The following is a 21,888-nucleotide window of genomic DNA, read 5'->3' as shown; positions in this document are numbered from 1 at the left end:
ATTTTTAAAAATTAGTATAAATGTACATTTTTTTTTCATATTTTGTCTTAGTTAATATTATAATATATATGAGTATAGGACTGTTTTAACTTTTTATGTTTCAATAATATGCAATATATTAGCAGAGAATCTGTCACTTTCTTCTTATATTTCTTTTGTCCCTCCAAATAATGAAGTTTATATGAAGTTTCATTTTTCAGAAAAAGGGTTTATTGTTTTCTACTAATGTTTATTTCCATTCTTCACTCAAATAATATGCTTAAGCAGGCAGCAATCAATGGAGAAAATGTTTATATGTAATGCCAGCCAAAATGTAACAGTGAACTCTTTCATCTTTGAAGTACTCAGGCTGAAACCACTCAGAGAAATTCAACAAAATACGTGGCTTGAAAGAAACAAAAATATAAACCATAAACCTTTCCCTGCTTAGCATAATCAACACATTCATTTACATTTTACTAAATTTGCCTTTGTGGAGGTTAGGTTGCCCAAACTGTCTCTCCACCCCCACACTTTTTTTTTTTTTTTAAATCATCTGATCTTCCAACAGTGCCTTCTCAGTCTGGAGCTAAATTTCCCAAAATAAATATTTGGCAAGTAACAATGTTATTACTGAGAATCATTCTAAGGATTAATGACAATATGGATCTCTCTTATCTCTCAAAATTATTTTTAAGTTATATTGGTTTATAAACTGGTGTAGCAGCAGAGTTGAATTGGTTCTCTTAGTCTTATTAAGTAATCTTATCTTTAAATATGTAAATTCTCTACCTAGTATAAAAAATATCTATGCCATGTAATCTCTGATCCCATTTTGGTGAAAGAAGCCACATGAAGAGAGAATTACTGCGGAAACCCCAATTTTTTGGAACCAACATAACCCATTTTCATTTATAAAAAGTAAAAATTAAGCATCCACTACATGTCAGACATAGAATACAGCAGTGAACAAGTCAAAGTCCTTGTTTACATGGATCTTACATTTCAGTGGAAAAGACTAAGCAATACACAAACTGATAAGAGGATCTTAGAAAACATTATCTATCTTAGATGCATATATTATCTGGCAAGAATATGGAATCTCTTCATCTTATTAACAAATAAATGAACTTCTTAATCTCTAAATAACATATTTAGCAATGTTTTTGTTGTTGTTGCTTGGTTTGGGGATGGTTTACTATTCTCTGAAATTTGTCGTATTGGAATCCAAGTGTAAGATTTTTGGAACTGTTCACCTCATTAGTAAACTTAAACCGTTCTAGCAATAGCTAGCAAAATTAGTGTAAAAGTTATACTAATTTAAAGTTCAGTGTGATGTATGTTGATGCATTTTGGAATATATTTAAATAAACATCTAAGCAGCATATTAAAATTAAAATGTATATATTAAATACCATGAATTAGCATTTTCAAAACAATGGAATCACAATAATTTAAAAATAACAGCATGTACACTGGCCAGCTAACTAGTTCATTTTTCAATTCTTTTTTTCAAAAGTTTATACTTTGAATTTTTTTCTTCCTGCTGGAATACATTCTTATATATCTAGAATGTCTTCAGATATGTTTATTTCCTCTTCAGGAATTTGCCGCACTGACTAAAGAATTAAATGCCTGCAGGGAACAACTTCTAGAAAAGGAAGAAGAAATCTCTGAACTTAAAGCGGAAAGAAACAACACAAGAGTATGTATAAATCTGGTTTTGCTTGGAATTCGATATATAGTTTAGTTCCTTATATCTAGTAAACATATAAAAATAGAATGTAAGCATTTGAAGGCTTTAGGAAGACTTGATGCAGTCATCAACTCATAGTTGATAGCTTAAGGTAAAGGAGGACATACTCTAAAACTCAAAAAGCAAAAACAGGAAAACCAAATTATAGTCTCTGCTACTAAATCACTATGTTGCCTTAGGTAATGTTCTTATTCTTTCTGCTTTATTCAACTTTAAAAAGAAGGGGCTGGATTTCAATAATGGGTTTCAAATTTTCTAACTGTTCTAATGGGCATTGAGGGCATGCCTTGAGGATTGGAGATGGGCAAGGGAGAAGAGTAAGAGTTTTAATAATGGGATGATTTGAGAGAATGGCCTAGTTTTGGTCCCTGCCTCACCCCAGGCAAAGATTTCTTTTAAAACAACAACCCCAAAAAGGTGTTAGAAAATAGAGAATCACCTGAAAAGATCTTTCATTTAAGAACTAGAAGCAAAGCTTTTATATTTTAGAAGGTCTTCAAAGTGACTTCTACTTCTAATATTCTAATTTCTTGAAAATGATGGAATTTGCATCTGCTTTTGGAAATGAATGTATTGTATCAGCCCATGACATGCATTGTAACATTAATATTCAGAATTTGATCAAAGAGCCTATATATTCTAATTTAGAAGGAAAAAAACTAAATTTCATAGAATATATAAATTGCCATAATACCCATGAATAGTACAGATTCCTTACTAAAAGAATTTATCACTTTTGTATAGAATAATGTTCAATTTAAATATGTAGTATGTCAAAACTCTTTTAAATGTTATAGCTCTAACAGATTAATAATGAGAAAACAAGGTTTAAGAATATATTATTCATTTTATTCTTGGTCTTAGAGTAGTATAAAAACACATCTCCACAAACTAGTAAGTCTGTGCCTCTGATGAGAGATACCATTGCATACATAATGGTTATATGATCATTGTCTACTTTTTCATCAGTCTTATTTTTTAGTGAAAATAAATCATATATTGTGCGCCTAATAAATTGGTTTTTATTATGACTTTGAGGAGCCAACAGTGGTCACAAGTATTGCTTCAAATAGTGCATAAGAAAGGCAGCTTAGACCTTGTTATCAGGTGTCAGATGTATTTTATTTGTTTCTGTCTCCCTCTTTATATATTTTGTTTTTGCATGCAAATTTAAAGTTTATCTCTGGCATGTCATTTATTTTGTCCTAAATATTCCTCTTTATTCTATTTTAATATATTAGGCCGCATTCACTGATGTAGCTTAGTCCAGCCAAGTGTACACATTAGAAGCAAAAAGTTGAGAATGAGGAAAATACAAACCTTTCAATAGACTTTCATCAAATACAGTTACAATGTACAAGACATTCTTTTGTTAGCTGTGTATGTATTATGTCCTTTATTCCTTTCCACAACCCTATAAGGGAGATTTTATAATTACCCTGTTTTAGAGATGAGGAAACACTCAGAAAAGAGGAGATAATTTGCCTGAAGTTAGCCAGTTAGCAAATAGCAGAGTAGGGATTGAACACTTACACAGTCTAACTCCCGAAACTTTGCCCGTAGTCAGGAGGCCACTGGCATACTTACTTGACTTATATTCATAATGAAACTCAGATTCACTAAAGCTTAAGCTCATGAGTCAGACCACTGCAGCATGGGGTATGACATTCCTTCTTGAATATGGCCAATTTCAGTGAACCAGGAGATTTGCCAATGACAGGCAATTTTCATCATCTTATACTCCATGGGGGCCAGAAGTACCCATGGCTATTGCACCTGGAAAGCAACCTTAGGTAATAAAGGAAGCAAAGCAAGCTATACTTGAAATACCTATTCAGAAGTCAATGTGAGAAAAATAAAAATATTACGCTTCTTTAGGAAAACAAATGGAAGACACTGACTTTAAGTATAATACTACACTTATTTTGAAATATGAATAAAGCTGGAAAACATTTTTCTAGCTTCCTTAAAGTGGTGATGTAGAGGATTTTTGTTGCTTTTTATGTCAAGGAAATCAGAATTATGTAAACTTCCTTGTGCAAAGTATATCAACTCCTTAAGGTACATAAACACTTCTTACTCTCTCCCATTACCCACCTCCCCCAAATATCCAGGCCTAAAAATCAGACTTCTCACTCTTGTATTAATAAGACAAAAGGTGCTGATGCAAAGTACCAGAAATCCATTGGATTTTATAAGGGGTATTTATTCGGGGTAGAAGCATACAGGTCCTAAAATATCCAACTCAAGGTACACTTAGAGGTATTCTCTCATCAAATGTCTGTTGCCAACTGTTGAAGCAAGATGGCTGCCAGTATCTGTGAGGGTTAAGTTTTCCTCTTTCCTCTTAAGGCTCCATCCAGCTTCTTCCAATCTCAGCTTTAGTCTGGAGGGCTCATTTCTTTCTGGGTTCAGCTGCTTTGGTCTCTTCACAAAGTCAGCTGTAAACTATCAGCCAAATGGCTCATCTCTTTCTTCCCGGGGCCATGGGATCCTCTTCTGTGACTATGGAGCTTTCTCTCTCATCCGTGAATATTCTTCTGTGCTCTCCTTGAATGAGTGTCCATTTACATAGCCCACCAAGGGGGTGAGGACTCAACCCTGCATGCCTTAATGACATGGTCAAATCAAAGCCCTAATCTTAACATAATCAAGTAAACACAAAACCTTTGAGTTCAATACAATCAAAGGGTACCATGCCCAGAGGAACAGACCAGTTTTGAAACATAATATCTCTTTTTGGAATTCATAAATAATATCAAACTGCCACATCTCTCTTGCCCCAGATTACCTTATTAAATGTTGCTAAATATAACAGTTCGTATGGATTTCTATAATAGTTTCTCTCTCTACATGTTATGTTTTTCTTCTTTCTTTTAAACACATATTGATCATGGAGAGAAAGCAACAAGCTAGTATTTCTTTTTTACAGTTAAAGAAAATTAGATTACTATTAGACTACTAGCAAGTTTAAAGTAGAATTTAGTGCCTTAATATCTAGAGTTAAACTTGTGGCTCTCTTTATCCACACTGAAGAGTTAACCTCTGGTTCTGATTGAGATAATAAGATGAAAAAAGACAGTCCCCAAAGAGAACTCATGAGTGGATAGGGTCATCTTATTTAATTATAAGTATCATCAAGAACAATAGACCAGAAAAGACTCTCCTGAACAATAAAATTTGAATGAATTATACCTTCTCCCAAAGAGAAAAGTTTCAGTAGGTGTTGAAGTTTTAAAAAATATATATAATAATAATAATATTAATAATACAATAGTAAGCGTTAAGTGATGAATGTTTTCTATATCTTTTACAGGTATTAATTTATTTTACCCTCACAGCAATCCCATTAGCCCCATTTTACAGACTGAGAAACTAAGATATTAAGCAATATACAAAAGACCACAGGTTTGTAAGTGATGCACCCGGGAAGTCTTCTCTTCAATTTAACCCCAGACTATATGTTTAAGAAATCAATTTCCTATGTCACCACAAATCTCGTGTGACAGGAGGGATTATGAATAGAGAACAGAGTTTATTGAAATGCCTAATCTACCTAGTATTTATTTTGCATCATTTGTAGGCAATATAATATGCTAGGTATTTATTCTGATAGACCTATACTTGTGGCCATTTATCACTTTGTCACACAGAAACACCTGGTCTCCAACCCCAAAATATGAGTGAATGAAACAAATGAAAGTAATCATTAAATTTGCTGTTAAATTCCACTGCTTCAAATAATTAAATTGAAGACATTCAATAAAATCATCCTATTATTAGTAGTGATTATACAAAAATAAAAATTTCAAAATTATAATGGATATTTATAGATGCATTCAAGTAGGCTTTGTTGTTTAATATTTATATCCTAATAAAACTGCATAAAAATGATTAAATATAAGTAGTTATTCCTAAAACTCCCTGACCATACTTGGGCAAGTTATAGTTATATAAATTTTCCCTGCTGCTATTTCAACACATTTAAATTGATCAATAAAACTTACCTTGTTTTGGCAGAATCAACTAAGTCAGTGAAAAAGTAAAGAAAAACTGGGAATGTTAATATAATTACTACTTAGACTGAATAATGTCAATATCAGAGTATAGAATATTATTTGTTAGAACTGTTTCAAATGTTTATGGCTGAGGATCTCAAAGGATGGTTTATATTATTGACAATGCTTTGTAATGTAATTATTGTATGACTAAAAAAGTTATGGTTTTGAGAGTCAGTCAATGTCAGTAATAAATATTAAAACTGCAATTTTATCTCACATGTCATAAACTAAAAGAGAAAGATTTGGTTGCATTTAAAACATTCTTTTGCATATACTCAGTTTTGTTTTAGCTAAAGGAACTTATATTAATATATGTTCAGATAGAACCAGATGCCTGCTATTACTAGAGTGAGTTTCTATTCTTGACAAACCTCTGCCTACACAAGTTGATAATATCTCCCAAACACATGTCCTCAATGAGTAGAAAGTATAGCTCAATTCAGAAAAGGAAGACACACCAGCAATTGAATTCAGACATAGACAGGTATGTGTACACATGTATATATATTTATGAAAGTGCTGTGATAGGATATGTCAAATACAAGAGTGAATAAGATAGAACATATGCCCTCCCAGCAGCTACTTCAGTGAGGTCATCAAACATGAACATAAGAAACACAGGGGATTTTGATAATATTTGAGGATGAAGAATGGGGGAGTGAACTGAGCGTGAAAGCTACCTGTTGAAAGGCTCCACTTTGCAGATGTTAGTATTGTGTTATGTAAATATATACAGGGGAAATGCATTTTTTTTGAATGCCATTTAAAATTGAAAATAATTGCACACAAAGTTATGTTGAATTCAGATCTGGTAGGAAGATATGTAGTTTTAGAAACTCTCACAGAATCATAGTGAAATAAAGTTTATAGATTCCCTAGGCCATCTTCTTTTTCATGGCAAAACATAGTCCAAAATTTTTCTGATAAGGCTGTGGTCATTTGCTGTGAATTCCAATATAGGACTAATGGCTATTCACATAGTGTCTGAAATTCTCTGAGTATACCAAAGAAAGCACCTTCTACAAGAATTATTAAATATTAGGCTAAAGTCATGGCTCCCAGCAAATGTTTATAAGTAGTAGTAAATTATTAGTGGTATTTACCTAAGTTTTTCCTCCTGTATTTTTAATTTATTTACTTTCATTTGTAAGCTTACAGACCATAGATACATGCTAATGTGGACATTTTTGGCCATATTCTCCAGTATAATTTTTATTTATCATTAATTCTATTCAAGAAGTATTATGCATGCATTATGTAGAATATTTTCTAGATATTGGGGAGTATTCAGGATAAACTAAATTATTCCAGCCCTTAGGGAGTCTATTTTATATTAATAAAATCATATTTGGTTTCATTATTATGTAGATGAGAATTCATAATTGCACAAAATAGAGCACAGACTAGCTGTTTTAATCAAGCAGACGTCAATTAAGGTATAAAAGAATGAGCTTCCAGGCAGATTTCTGGAACTACAAAAAAAAAAATTAGCCTTGTAAGTTTTTCTTATACCCCTAATCCCAGAAACATACAGCTTCCAGCACTACCTCTGGCAACAAAATGGGCTTCTCTTATCCAGCATGTTTCCTTAGCTGCCTTACCTCAGAATCAGTCTGTGTGGGTGGGCCTTCTTGGCAGAATATTGAGTCACATGTCTGCCACCTAGTGATAAATGTGGTCAAGAAACATTTCTTAGATCCTATGTTGGGAAGAGAGATTCAGGATATGGAGAACTATCAAATATGGAGGGTGTGTTCAGAAGACTTTGGGCAGCCACAAATGACAAGTTTCCACCACAATCCACATTTTGTTCCATACAAAAATTCCAGAGAGCAGCAATACCAACAAGTATCCACCCAACAATACAAATATCCTTTGTACAGACAAAAACAAAATCACTTTTTCTCAAAAAGAAAAGTCCATACTCTAGATATTGCATCCATCTGTATGTCTAGGATTCTGAAGTGTGTACATTTCTGCTCTCGTTCCATCTCAATCTTTGCACATTCTGTAACCTATGGAAAATTTTAATGCTCATTAGAATCAATACACCCAATATAAAATTGGACAAAAAGTATAAAAAATAATAAAAAAGAATTGTTTAATATCCGTTATGTATATAATACTGCAAAAATGAAATAGCTTCTTTTCTCCAACTGGTCACAGTATTTCTGAGGTCATTTAGTTATTCTATAGGTTCAGTTGCTTCTGGATAATGGGATAAATGGTAAAACCAGGGTTTCCTGGAGTCATCTGTTAATAGTCTTATTCCTTTTGTTACTGGATTTTGTCTAGGTTCTTTACTATGCTGCAGAAATGAATTTCAAGAGCAGGTCGGGTGAGTTAGGCCCATTATTTATTCAGGAAGGGAGGGAAGAGAAATGGGAGAAAATAACAGCTCATGGGTCCCAGATGAAGAGGACAGGGCTGAAAAGTGATAAAAGAGGGCTGATTTACAGACTATGATTTCCCATTATAGATTATAAATCCCCAGGTTTACTTGCATAGTGATCCAAGCAGGGGGAGAAGGCGGCCAGAATTGGGGTCCAAAGGCAAGAGAGCAATTTCATGCCTTGTGCCTGCTTTTTGAACCATTGATTATTCCACCCCTTTGCTAATGGCAGGGGAGGAGTTCCAGCTGTTTGCTGTTTTGATTGATTACCCCACTCATCAATCGCCTGGGTGATAAAGTCCTTGGGGAATAACTGGGGCTTCTCCTGACTTCTGGAGGAAATCTTCTTTGGAATGGCAGAATCTTGTGGGTGGGGGTCTTCCAGAAGCCATCTTGGGGTTATTGATGTCCATGTGGATTCTCTGCCAGGTTCCAGATCCATCTATTGATTCCCAATCATACTAGCTGGCTTCACTTTCATTGCGAAATGAGTTTTTTGGTTAAAAGGAATGTATCAGATAACATGACTCTATGCAAAACTCCAGTAAGCCTATTGATGGTATTGCTGGTAGAAGTATAACAATTAGGGCAGGCAAATTCATAAACAGAGTGAGTGTTTATTATAGTGAGAAAGAAACCACAAAAACGAAACAGCTTCTTCCTCCTTGATGGAATGAGTTTAATGTAATCCATTGCTTCAAAGTCCTAAGGTGTGCTGCATTATGTCAGGGACTCAGGGTTGATGACTGCTGCTAGCAAATTGGCCATTAAAGAGCAGTGGTAGCCCTGTCAACCTAATGAGGAGGCACCCACTTTGGCAAAACAATGAATGTCCCTGAAACCATACTTACTTTTTTATGCTGATTGACAAATACACAAGGCCTGTCCTTTTGCCCATCAGATTTTTGAGAGCCTCTTCTGTAGTGGATTAGCCAAAAAGTTACCCTTAGCTCAGAGCTAATATCCAAGAAATCTTGCTGTTGTCTTTTTCTCAGTACAGTTACCCTTACCTTGGTAAATAGTCACAGGTCCTTTTAGGGAAGGTTTTCTAGTTATCTCTGGCTTAATAACAAATCACCCTAAAACTTAGTCACATAAAACAGCAATCATTTTATTATGCACACAGATTCCTTGGGTCAGGGATTCAGAAGGGGCACGATGGTGATGGCACTTCTTGCTCCTTAATGTTTGGGATCTTGGCTAAGATGCTTCTATGGCTAATAACAGTGATGTACTGTCAAGTGCTTTGTTTTATCAGAAACTAATAAACCCCTGATCCCTTGTTTGCCAATTTCCCTCCCACCATGGCTGATTTCAAGCTACTACATGTTATCACTGATGGTAGACTAAGGAAAAGATGCACATCAATGAATCATGATATAGTATTCCCATCATATGGATATAATAGAAGTAAATAACCTGAAGAGCATTGATAAGAGTAAAAATATAGTAAAATAATTAGGAAATAATTAGTTTTGACTGTTTATTACATTTGTTTTAATATATTTTAATTTGAAGTTTATATAATTTGAATATTAATAACTATATTTAATCACCATCTCACAAAATTCCTAAATATTTAACAATCAGCTAACAAAAGTCAGTATGCACCAGCTCTAGCACACCATTTGTAGATGGGGACTCAAATACCTGGGCACCGAAAGATCCACTTCTAAGACAGCTTCTTCATGCTCACATATGCTATCTGAGCTGGAATGGCTGAAGGACAGGCTCAATTGGGACTATGTATGGTTTCTCAAGCATTGTTTTCTTAGAATAGTCAGACTTCTTATATGGGGACTCAGAGAGCCAAGAAAAAAAGTTCCAGTGAAGTAGATGGATGCTGCATAGATTTTTAGAACCAAAGCTCAGAAGTCACAAAGTGTCACTTCCCCCCATACTTTATTGATCAAAACAGTCATAAGCCCACCCAGACTTAAGAAGAGGGAACATAGACCCCCACCTCTCAATGGAAGGTATGCCAAAGAGTTGGGGACCATTTTTAAAAATCACCACAAATGAGCAGAGAAAGTGTTATAACAGCTACTCATAATGATAGCACAGAGTTTTCTTCTAAGAATACACAACCTCTCCTTCATTTAAAGTAATCTCTAATTGTAAAGTAACTCATGAATGGAATTTGGAGAAAACCACAATACTTTATTGTGTGAATCATGACAGGATTCAGTTCTCCAGACATGGATATAATGATGATAATGGTGATGGTAATGGTTAACCTGAACCTTATGGGCATGTTAGGAACTCCATTATCAATTAGCCAGCAACAAAGATCCCAATGTGTCAAACCACTCTGCCTTTTACAGTGCCATGCTCACCTCATCAAAGTTGGTTAATTGCTATTGCTTAGCCTGTACCACACCAGGATTCTGTCATCTCCAGGGAAATCAAGGAGCCCATTTTAGTGTCATTATCTCCTGCCTTTCATCCCTGGCCTATAAAGGAACACTCCTATGGGGATATTTTAGGTTCCGGAAACTCCTCACACCAGTATAATTCTGAATGACTGAATGAAGACAGTGACTCTTTGGTCATCTCAGGGAAAATAGCTAGGGTTAGAATAAACTCTTCATTTATATCTCCAGAAATCTTTGGTTTTCTTCTACCTTATACATAAGGAATTTCTGGCATCTCATCTTCATTTAATGAAGGCCACCACTGAGTTTGTATTTCAGTTAACTAACTGAGTAAACAATAAACCCACTCCCAACTGTGGACATCAAAGTTAAATCTACATTCCATGATGAATATAGCCATATTAATTAATTTAGCCAGATCTAAGTATTTGCTCCGCCTTTCTGGGTTCCAGCACTATTCGAATGTATTTCTACATGTAATCCCCAGATTTCTGAGATTCAAGATAGTAAAATAATACAAGTCTTTTGATTTGAAAGCTCTCTCTTCTTAGGTTAAGCTTTGTAATTTATCCCATAGAATTCAAGTTAGAAGGCTGGTTGCAAGGTAAAATATTTGGGTTGGGACATAAGGATCAGTGACTTACTCTTGTAAAGTAACCAACCACTTTATGTGAAGTCCTTACATGGTCATAAACTCAAATAAGACCAGCCTCATCAGAGAAGCAGGGAGACTTAGTGGGATTTGGTGGTTCATATTAAACAACGATCACTTGAATATTTCCAAGAGTCCCTTTTCTAGTACTTGGAGTGCCTTTTTGTCTTAGAGTGGTGTCAAGATTTTCAAATGAGACCATATAAGGTTATGAATTCATCATACATTTTAATATAGTAACCTTGTAAGATAGGCTCCATCTGTTTCCATCTGTTAGGTCAGCCCTGGGACCTCAAGAAAAAAGAGGCTTTTATGAGTAGCCATAGCAACTCCCGCGTTCTCTGATTGGGTTGTGAACTAAAATTTAAAATCTGAAGGTTATAGCTTTCTTTATTTAAACCTTTCAGTGTCATTTAAAGCACCCAGTTCAGCTCAGCTCATTGTCCTTATATTCTTTATGTCCTTCAAATTAGTCTATTTTAGCTATTAAAGCCTTAGTTTCATAGAACCCCACTCTAAAAAAGCTCAGGCTGACATTTAAGTGACTATTTCACCTCCATGTACCAGGGAAAACAATGGCCCTCTTTGGTGTTAGTCTAACAATTACTGCTGTTAAATCTATCAAGGTCAGATATCCTACTTCCCATTCCTTGAGGAGTTTTTGCCTACAAATATATATATAGTATAAGCCACTGTTTTATTCAGATTTCATTCACTCATTTAATAAGTACTTATGAGCATTTGTTACATGCTATTCTTCTGGGTACTGAAGGTACAGTGATGAACAAAAATAGATTTAAAAACAAAACATTTCTTTTCCTTATAGACTTTGTAGACTTTGAATTCTCTTTTGGAAGACAGTAAACAAGATAATATATAAAATAAATAGTATATTACTGAGGTAAAAATGTTAAGAAGGAAAAGTAAAGCTGGAAAGGGGATATTAAATGCAGGATGTGACATTTGAGTAAAAACCTGAGAGAGATGGTGACGTGAAATGGTCATGCAGAATCTGAAAGAAAATGGTTTATGTAGAGAAAACAGCAAGAGCAAAGGCCCTGATGTGGGAGCATGCATATATTACAGGTTCAGAAAACTTCAAGAAAATCAATGAAGTTGGACTGGAGTAAGAAAGAGAAAGAATAGTAGGTGCAGAATTCAGAGACTTTAGATTCCTTTGGGACTTGGAAGGACTTCGGGTTTTACTTGAATAAGATAAGACACTGAGGATCTGAGTAAAGTTATGAATTTAAGTAGTGCATTTCCCATTAACAGAGTAGACTTAAAAATGAAAACGCCTTTTCTAGCAGATACTCCTGATTTAACTTACATTTTAATACATTTGCTATAGTATTAAAATGAATAAATGTATTACATTTAATATATTCACTATAATATCCTTTATAGAAGGATAAAATAATGAAAACAGGGGGACCGGTTAAGAAGCTATTATAATAATTCAGTGGAAAGGTAATGGGTCTTGGAAACAGGTGGTGGCTTCCGATGTAATGGAAAGTAGTCAGGTTCAGGAAATCAAGAGTATTCAGAAAGGACTGATTATAAAGATTGAACTGTGGATTTTAAGATGAGTAAAGAGAAAATGAGAACATGAATGTGGTAAGAGGCAGTAGTAAATCCCTATGATCAGTGGATTGAAGATGAAAGGATTTTTAGAGTTTTAGTATGTAAAGCAGTGAGCTAAAAATGTGACAATCTGTGAGTTAGATGTTAGAAAATGAAATTACAGGTGGATTGCACTTATTTATACTAGCAGGTTCTATAGTAAAACTATGGGTGTGAGTGAATGAGATGGGTGAAGTTGAGACCATTGGAGTAGATGAATTGTAGAAATTGAGGCCGGTATACTGGATAAATCATCTAAATAAATTATAAAATAATCAAGAATTAAAACTAGAGTACTGCTGGGGAAGAAAAAAAGTGGCATTATTCCAGGAGCCACTGAAATAGAGACTTATGGAGGTGGTGAAGAGGAGAGACCTACTTTACTTTACATAGAGTAGTATACGAATGCATCACTGAGAGCTGAGAGTGTGATGCATAAGCTAAGGACAAAAGGATGAGAAAGAGCTGGCCAAATGAGTAGCCAAAGGAAGAAGACTCCAGGCAGAGGGGACAGCATATGCAAACACTTGGCATACTAAGTAGGCCGTGTGGTTGGAGCATAGTTTGCCAGGGAGAGACTGACACCAGATGGTATTGGAGAAATAGGCAGGGTTAAATTCATGCCAAGTCCCAACACCCATGTGAAACAGCTTGACTGGAACCAATGCACACATGTATCTGCAAAATTCAAGAGAGTGGTAGAAGGTCATGTATATAATCAGAGATTGACAAACAAAAGGAAAACTCTTTGAAAATCTTAATTGTGTCATTTTACTATTTAAGAACTATTAATGTTATTTTTGAGCCTTAAATATGACTCCCACATGCTGCTGCATCTAGCTTTTAGGAACTCAGATATTTGTGTTCTTTTGTGCAAAGTTTTCTGTCACTATGAATCACAATTACTAGCAGTGAATGTTGAGAAATTAACCTATTAAGCACTAAGAAATGTGACACTGAATCTAGCAATGATATTGAGAATGTGAAACATTTTCAGGATAGTATAAACTGTATGTAAAATACTGAAAGAAAATTGTTTTCTTCTCTTCCTTTCACCACCACTATCTTATATCTGCTTTTTCTTCTTTTGTTTAGATGTTTAGGTAACTTCTGTCTTATTTTCTCCTTTGTTTGCATAGATAGAAATCTACTTGCCTCATAGATTGACTACTGTTAAACTATGCTTTGAACTATTCTGAAAAATCTCTCCTACAAAACTTACCAGTTGTGTGTGAAAAATGTTAATAATTGATAATAATTGATAACGTTAATAATTGATAATAACTTAAGCCAGCAGTTTCATTTTTTCTTTCCATGAATCTTTGTTTTTCGCAAACGAACTCCCTTTTAGAGTAAACACAAAGGTGAAACCCAAATTCACAAAACATAAAAATAGGACTTCTCTGGCAAAGTCAATATGTAGAGCATAGAACAGCCTGGAACACTGCTCACTGGACTTTGCCATCACCTTCATTATGGCCCTGGAGGTTCCTCTGGGGATATTGGGGTCCAGAGTAGTCTGTTTAAAAAATTATTTCCTAAATATCTGCTCCCAAAATGACTATTGGAAATCTCAGTTACTGTATTTCTGTTGGTTACATGCATTTTTCTATAATGTAATCTAAAGATTAATTGCAGATAAAATCATTCATGATTATCAGTATAACGTAAAGAAACATTATAATGATTACTTCCTTTCAATTCAGAATTTTTAAATGACCAAATGTAAAAGAAATAAATTGTGACATTTTAATCCTGTTCTCATAAAAAATAATTATGCATCATGCAATGTTCTTTAATAATTACCATATACTGGATCCAACCTATTTGTCAAATGTTTTTTTATTACTGAATCCATACAGAAATGATTAAAATTGCTAAAGGAATGCATAATATTTATGTTAAATTTTTTTTTTAAGATTTATTTATTTCTCTCCCCTCCCCCCACCCCCAACCCCCCCACCACTGTTGTCTGTTCTCTGTGTCTATTTGCTGTGTCTTCTTCTTTGTCCGCTTCTGTTGTTGTCAGCGGTATGGGAATCTGTGTTTCTTTTTGTTGCTCATCTTGTTGTGTCAGCTCTCCATGTGTGCAGCGCCATTCCTGGGTAGGCTGAACTTTCTTTCATGCTGGGGGACTCTCCTTATGGGGCATACTCCTTGTGTGTGGGGCTCCCCTATGTGGGGGACACCCCTGCATGGCACGGCACTCCTTGCGCACATCAGCACTGCTCATGGGCCAGCTCCACACAGGTCAAGGAGGCCCGGGGTTTGAACCCCGGACCTTCCATGTGGTAGACGGCCGCCCTAACCACTGGGCCAAGTCCGCTTCCCTATGTTAAATTTTTAACTTCAGTAACATATTGTAGGACAGAAATGTCACTTGTTATTGTGACTTTATGAACCATGGTTTAGACTCTGTCTTGTTTCTTTACTGCAACTGAAGCATAATCTGAGGTTGTCATTAGGTAGTATGTGAGCATGCTTTCTTTTAAGATACAAGTCATTTATAAGTATTGGTGACTTCAGTCAATAAGAGAATTAACTACATTTTATGTTAACCCCGATAGCTGTTACTGGAGCATTTGGAGTGCCTTGTGTCACGACATGAAAGGTCACTAAGAATGACGGTGGTAAAACGGCAAGCACAGTCCCCCTCAGGAGTATCCAGCGAAGTTGAGGTTCTCAAAGCACTGAAATCTTTGTTTGAGCACCACAAGGCCTTGGATGAAAAGGTATAGTATGGAGAAAAGATTTCAAGCCATAATTGTGCTTTTGTTATCAGTGTGAGGCCCCTTGTCTTCATCCATTGACTCACCTAATTCCAAAGTAAGTCACTTCAGAGAAACACACTTGAGTTACATGAAAAATCATTTTCTAAAAAAAATGCAACTGGATTACTCTGTGTATATTGGTAGTATTTGTAATCACGTTCTCTCTTTTATATCTGTGAATCTGTGGCTTGTCAGCATTGGATTTCTGGTATAGAAAATAATGGCCCTCGTCCAGATGACCTGTTGAAATTTAGTATCAAGTCAGTCTGTCTCTCTCTCTGTCACTGTCTCTCTCAGAAATATGTCTACAGATGTTAAAATAGGAGATCATTAATGGAAAATGACACCTACTTTGAAGTGCAAATTTCATGCACTTTAACTTTTAGGAATTTATATTAGAAGCATCTAGTATATTTTTAGGGCTCAAATATCTTAGTTCCGAATACACATTTTAAGTGTCTGTGCATGTAATACCATAAGATATTAATAGACAAACATGCTTTTAAAGCTTTTAAAAAATAGCTGTAAGCTTCTCTTACCTGTTACTCAAATAAGTTCTATTGACATTTATAAGCAAATATGATGACAATATCATTTGGACATTAGTAAAGTTTATGACATGATTTTGATTTCGTGAAATTTCAAAGAATAAATTTTTAAAAAATTATTAATAAGAAATCTTTAGTGTTTTATGGAGTGGGATTTGGGATGTTTCACTGCAGAGTTACTGACTAGTATGAGCATTAAATTCCAGTACAAAGATTATTATTTCCCAGTTATGTCTATTTTATAAATATGTAGACAACTTTCAGATGTTCTTAGATTAGGGGATTATATAGAGTATATTGTGTTAATAAGGGTAACAATACTTCTTTCTTGTATAATATTAAGAAAATTGTATCTTATTTTTCATTTTATCCATGAGAGACAGCTAGTTTATGAACGATATTGAACAATACATAAATGAATATTATTTAGAGATCCCTGATAACATAACATTAAATATCAAATAATCATTTAATGTCTGGTTTCATGTTATATTTTCTCTCTCATGATAAAAACACAGTGTTAAAATTTTGCAAGATATTATATTCGTAGACTATCTACTGTGTATCAGAATCCCTAACAGGTATTGGATACATAGTGTTGATTAAGACCACTTTACCATGACATGTTTGCAGGTAGTGATGGAGGTTTACATGTCAATAATAGATAATGTCAAGAATAGGTGTGGGCAATGCAATATGGATTCACAGAAAAAGTCGTGACTAACCCTGCTTGAGTATAAAGGAAGTCAAGAATGTCTTCTCAGAAAGGGTGATATTTGATCTGGGAATTAAAGAATGAGAACGAGTTTTTAAGCAGAGAAAGAAAGATACTCTAACCAAGAGGACCAATGAGTAAACTTATACAGATATTTGAAAAGAGTATGGCATGTTTAGAGAATATTTTAACAGATCCAAATGACTTGAATGAAGGTACTTGAAAATATGTGACTTTGGATGTTCCCTACAAGCACTCCCACATCGCTTAAGTGAGGGATGGTTCTGTAAAAGAAAGAGTCATTATCAGAATAGAAAGCAATAGACACTATCTAAGACAAATAATCTTATGAGTTTAAATACATTTTAAAAGAAAATGGTTGTCACACAGTTTAAAGTCTAGAAAAAAAATTATTATATGGAAGACTAGTATTTTTAGCATAATGAATAAATGAAGTATTGTATAATATGGCCTTAGGAGCTATGGAAGTATTTATTAACTCACCAGAAGTACCTGGACACTAGTTAGTTCAGGGGTGACTGAACTGATTATCAACTGAGTGTGGCCGAATATTCCACAGGAAAAATGTTCCGAGCTTGTCCTCTGAAGTCACATAGACCTTAGACAAGTGACTTAACTTCTTTAAGCATCTGGTTCCTCTTCTTGTGAATGAAAATAGCAATAATAGTTTCCTTTTAGAGTTGTCTCTCTTGAGGATAAAATGTGATCTGACATATAATGCTTTTGGCCAGCGCGTTGCATATGGGTTACTTAGAGGGAATATTATTATTATAAACATGAGTAAATTTACACATTTGATAAAATTTTCCAACTAAATAAAGATGTTTGTGTCACTTCTAGTCACTTATTTAAATAGCATTTCATTTAGTTACTGAGGGCCAACTATTCGCCCAGACACCTTCGTAGACAATTTCTTTGCCTAAGAATAGCTCAAAGCTTCATGGGAAGGGGTGGTATGAACAGATAGATATATAAACAAGTAATTACAATATGCTTATTTAAGTGCTATGGATATTATTTTCAAAATATATAGGTCAGAAGAAGACATAATAACCATTACTTGGGAACAAGAAACAACCAGCTTTACCAAAAAGTGTTTATATAACCTGAAAAAGATTGAACATAGCTATGGACAATTCCAATGACTGACAATCTTCATTATTGATGTTCTTATTTATATATCCACTGAGGTATATATAAGGTAGCATCTTTACAATGTATGAAGGCCAAAAGTCGTTTTGACATCATGTTCCAATATGTTTACCAATTTCATAGGCTAGAGGAAATGAGAAATTTCCATATGTTTTGCAATCATTAAAAAGCAGACACATTGGACAGGCATGGGATGTGTCCCCAAACACACAGTAAATATTTTGTTCTCCATATGTATTTCCATGATCGAAGATCACATTTTCAAAACTGAATTTGAACTTCTAATTAAAGGAGAATTCCTCACAAATATTTCCTTTTATAGGATTGATAATTCCCGAAATTTTATTTTGGAATGTATGCTTCTTCCAATAAAGTCTCTCTTCATTCTATAATACATTTGTCATTTTTAGGGACTTACTTTATTTTTACACTCAGGGATAACATTTCTGTGCCTTGAAACATCTTTTGGGAAAAACATGAAACTTCTCTTTGAGTTTTTTTAATAATACAATTATAAGAAAATACATGTAGCAGATGAAATTAGAAATTAAAAATTCTGGAAGTATATAAAGATATTTTGAGTACTATAGCAATATAAGTAAGCAAGCAACAAATGTATTTTAGTTTAACATTAGACACTCAAAATAAATTAATTATAAATGGTTTAATTGTAAAAAAAATCAGAGAAAGTAAATATAAAGCAGGCTATTAAACTGTATATTTATATTTTTAAAATTAAAACTATCATTTTTTAATGACATATCAATCTTTTCTAAATATCTTCTCAGGAGTAGCACATCCAACAAGCCTCGAAGTTTCAATACAATGAGACTACTATTGCTTAACTAGTGGGAATAGAGAATGGTTTAAAAGAGTTTCTAAGATTTTTAGTTTAGCAAAAGAAAGGAAGATATTTTTAACGTATAATATTGCCTAGTTTCAACCATTCTTTTTATGACTTGAAGGACTCTTTTGGAAACATTCCGATGTAGCAGTACATATTTTAAAATATGATACCTCTTCAAAACAGTCTAAGTGTTATCTGATTAATTTTGGGTATATTGAGACCACTAACTCATTTTTTGATTGCCTAATACTGCTCTTCTCATCAACCAGATTATCTAAAGCTTTCTTAGAACATCAGCATTTTATCATTGATATTTTAGGAAGTAGGCATAAAATTTCATAACCATCCCTGTTAATTATCAATAATGTCTATTAAGAACAAGTTGGCATCTATCATTCCACATATCAGCCATCCTACTCATTTTCATGGCTTCTGAATATTTGCTTCTTTTGCATCTATCCAGGTATTCATAAAATTTCCTTCCAGGTAGCTCTGATTCACATGTTATCCTGCATTACTTCTGTGCATTCTTGTAAATGATTGGAGATTTAGCTAGCAGTACTATTAGACATGGCAATTCATCTGACATACCTAAATATGATGAAATAGCCCATGTAATTGTCTTTGATATCAAATACCCATTTATGTGTGTACTAGTAATTTTCAGAGAATTTGAGCATAACTAAATAAAATCAAGCTTTACTTTGATTTTTTTTATTGCTTATTCAAGATGTATTTCAGGAGTTAAGTGCACCCAGTCACCCAAATATATACTAGCTATTATTATACAATTCTGAAAAAAAGACTGAGATTTTTAAAATTTTCTAATTAGAGTCTATATGAATAGGACATTGCTGGTTTTTGTGTTTGTTTGCTAACTGGAAAAGAATAGTTTAACTGTAACTTTAAAGATTTTCTGTACCTGGGTTTTCTTATATTTCATATATTTAAGTTTTTTTCACAGTTAAATCTCAATAGAAAAAAATATACAATTAATTAAAATACACTATCAATGACTGAACAAAATTAAAACTTATAAAAACATAATCATATATTAAAATATGTATACAGTGCACAAATGCTGTAAAATTCCCATGGAAAATCTATTTTAATTTATAAAAAATTAAAAAATCACCATGACTTGCATATTAATTGAAAAATATTAAGCTTGCTGTTGTCCTTTGTTTAATTCAGTAAATTTCTTTCCCTGAATATTTTTCTTTTAGTAAACTGAAGTGATCATATTTACAAATCTGAACACATTATCACACAAAAAAAATTTAGTTGTTCTGAGAAAACACAACTTTTTTTGTTTCATTTATATATGAAACATTTGTAAATCATTTTATTTTTACACTAAAATGTACAGAGTTTGAGTTCTACGAAATAAAGTAGTTTAAACTTTGATATCTGTGAGTGAGTTAGGAGTCCCAGAATAATTAAATAGCAATGTAGACCTCTAATTAATACAAAACATATGGCTAATGGGCAACATTTCTAGGTCCTACGAATCCTTTGCTTTTAGGCAAACCATTTTAAAATTAGGTCCTAAATGCCAAATGAAAATTTGCTTATTTCAAATAAATAGAGAAAGATTTTTTTTCACTATTTCTTATGCTTAATCAGTGACTATTTTTCAGATGAATTCATAATATACTTTTGAACTTTGCCTCCATTTACTATGAATCAGAATTCAGAACAAGATGGGTCAATCTCCAACCCCATTGAAAGTTCCATCACTGAACCATCCAAAGGACTTGCTTACAAGGAAATCCCTTGATACAGTGATACTACAAGGTGACGATGTATTCATAGTATTCCTGTCAGGTTGATATTATGAGCATTTAGGGCTATCAATAATTTAATAATTTGTCTTTAATAATATGACTGTCTTTGATGATGTTAATTATGGGTTCAATACAGCTTAATATGTATGGGATATACATTACTGCACATATTTTGGTTTTTCTTCTAGGTAAGGGAGCGACTGAGGGTTTCTTTAGAAAGAGTCTCTGCACTGGAAGAAGAACTAGCTGCTGCTAATCAGGAGGTAACATACCACACTTTCTCCTGTTTTGAGGTGCAATATTGCTAACATTATATCCCTTGTGTTACATGTCACTCTTACTAAAACTATCACAAAAAATAAATTACATTCTGTATAGGCTCCTGAATAAGCCTATTGAAATTAGTTGTCTGAGTCATATGTCTTCTGATTTCTGGTTATTCGGATCTGTCACTGGAAGAAAACCAAAGGAAAATTATCAAGAGTTAGTGACATGCGAGGTAGTGAGATGGGGACTTAGAAAGACTTTGGAAATTCAGAATGCCAGTTCTTTCAAAAAGTAAAACAGAGCTCCAAAATTGAATCTGTCAAATATCCATTAAACCTCAGAAATGTTACAAATAAAATGAAGTCCTTGGAGACAGACAGATAGATAGATAGACAGACAGACAGATACACACACACGTATATAAACATGTATATTCTTATAGGACATGATTATTACAATTTCCCTTTGTTATAAACGAAAGTGTGGTGAGACCACTTGACTAGAGTAACTATGCTGAAATTAAAATGTCTTTTAAGTTCATTTGAGGTTCTGAAAATTTGTTTCAAGAATGGCAACTGAATAGTTCAATTATTCATAAAATGAGAGGCCAACATGTGAGATCAAATGTGGAAGAAATATTTTTAACTGTTTTTTTTTAATCTAACCATCAAATATTATCATAATCCCTTGTAAGCAGTATGGTACCTTAGACAGGTATACATGGATGAATAAATTTTAAATCATTAACATACCTCTACAGCTAAAGCAATGTTTCTGGATACTTTCTGTTCATTTTAAGCCATTTGTATAAGAGGAAAGTAATTGTCTTGCTCATTATTAACTTTTTTTTTCTTTTTGTTGTTGATTGTAATTATTTTCCATGTGGTTTCAATATTAAAGGAAGTAATCGAAGAGAATATTTTAGAAAATAAATATTTATGG

General features: G+C 33.7%; 1 protein-coding gene across 20 annotated transcripts in view; it reads left to right on the top strand.

Moving 5' to 3' along the window:
- Positions 1 to 21,888, top strand: part of PPFIA2 (PTPRF interacting protein alpha 2) — a 544,821-nt gene that overhangs the window by 318,904 nt on the left and 204,029 nt on the right. For all 20 annotated transcript variants that reach the window (XM_058308490.2, XM_058308494.2, XM_071218980.1 and 17 more), the window contains 3 exons: positions 1,583 to 1,684; positions 15,406 to 15,570; positions 20,868 to 20,942. In XM_058308490.2, coding sequence (XP_058164473.1) covers positions 1,583 to 1,684; positions 15,406 to 15,570; positions 20,868 to 20,942 — 342 coding nt within the window. The remainder of the gene's footprint in view (positions 1 to 1,582; positions 1,685 to 15,405; positions 15,571 to 20,867; positions 20,943 to 21,888) is intronic.

The sequence above is a fragment of the Dasypus novemcinctus genome, chromosome 12, assembly GCF_030445035.2.
Source record: "Dasypus novemcinctus isolate mDasNov1 chromosome 12, mDasNov1.1.hap2, whole genome shotgun sequence".
Lineage (NCBI taxonomy): Eukaryota > Metazoa > Chordata > Mammalia > Cingulata > Dasypodidae > Dasypus > Dasypus novemcinctus.
The sequence above is the reverse complement of the archived record's forward strand: the minus strand, read 5'-3'. Positions and strand labels throughout refer to the sequence as shown.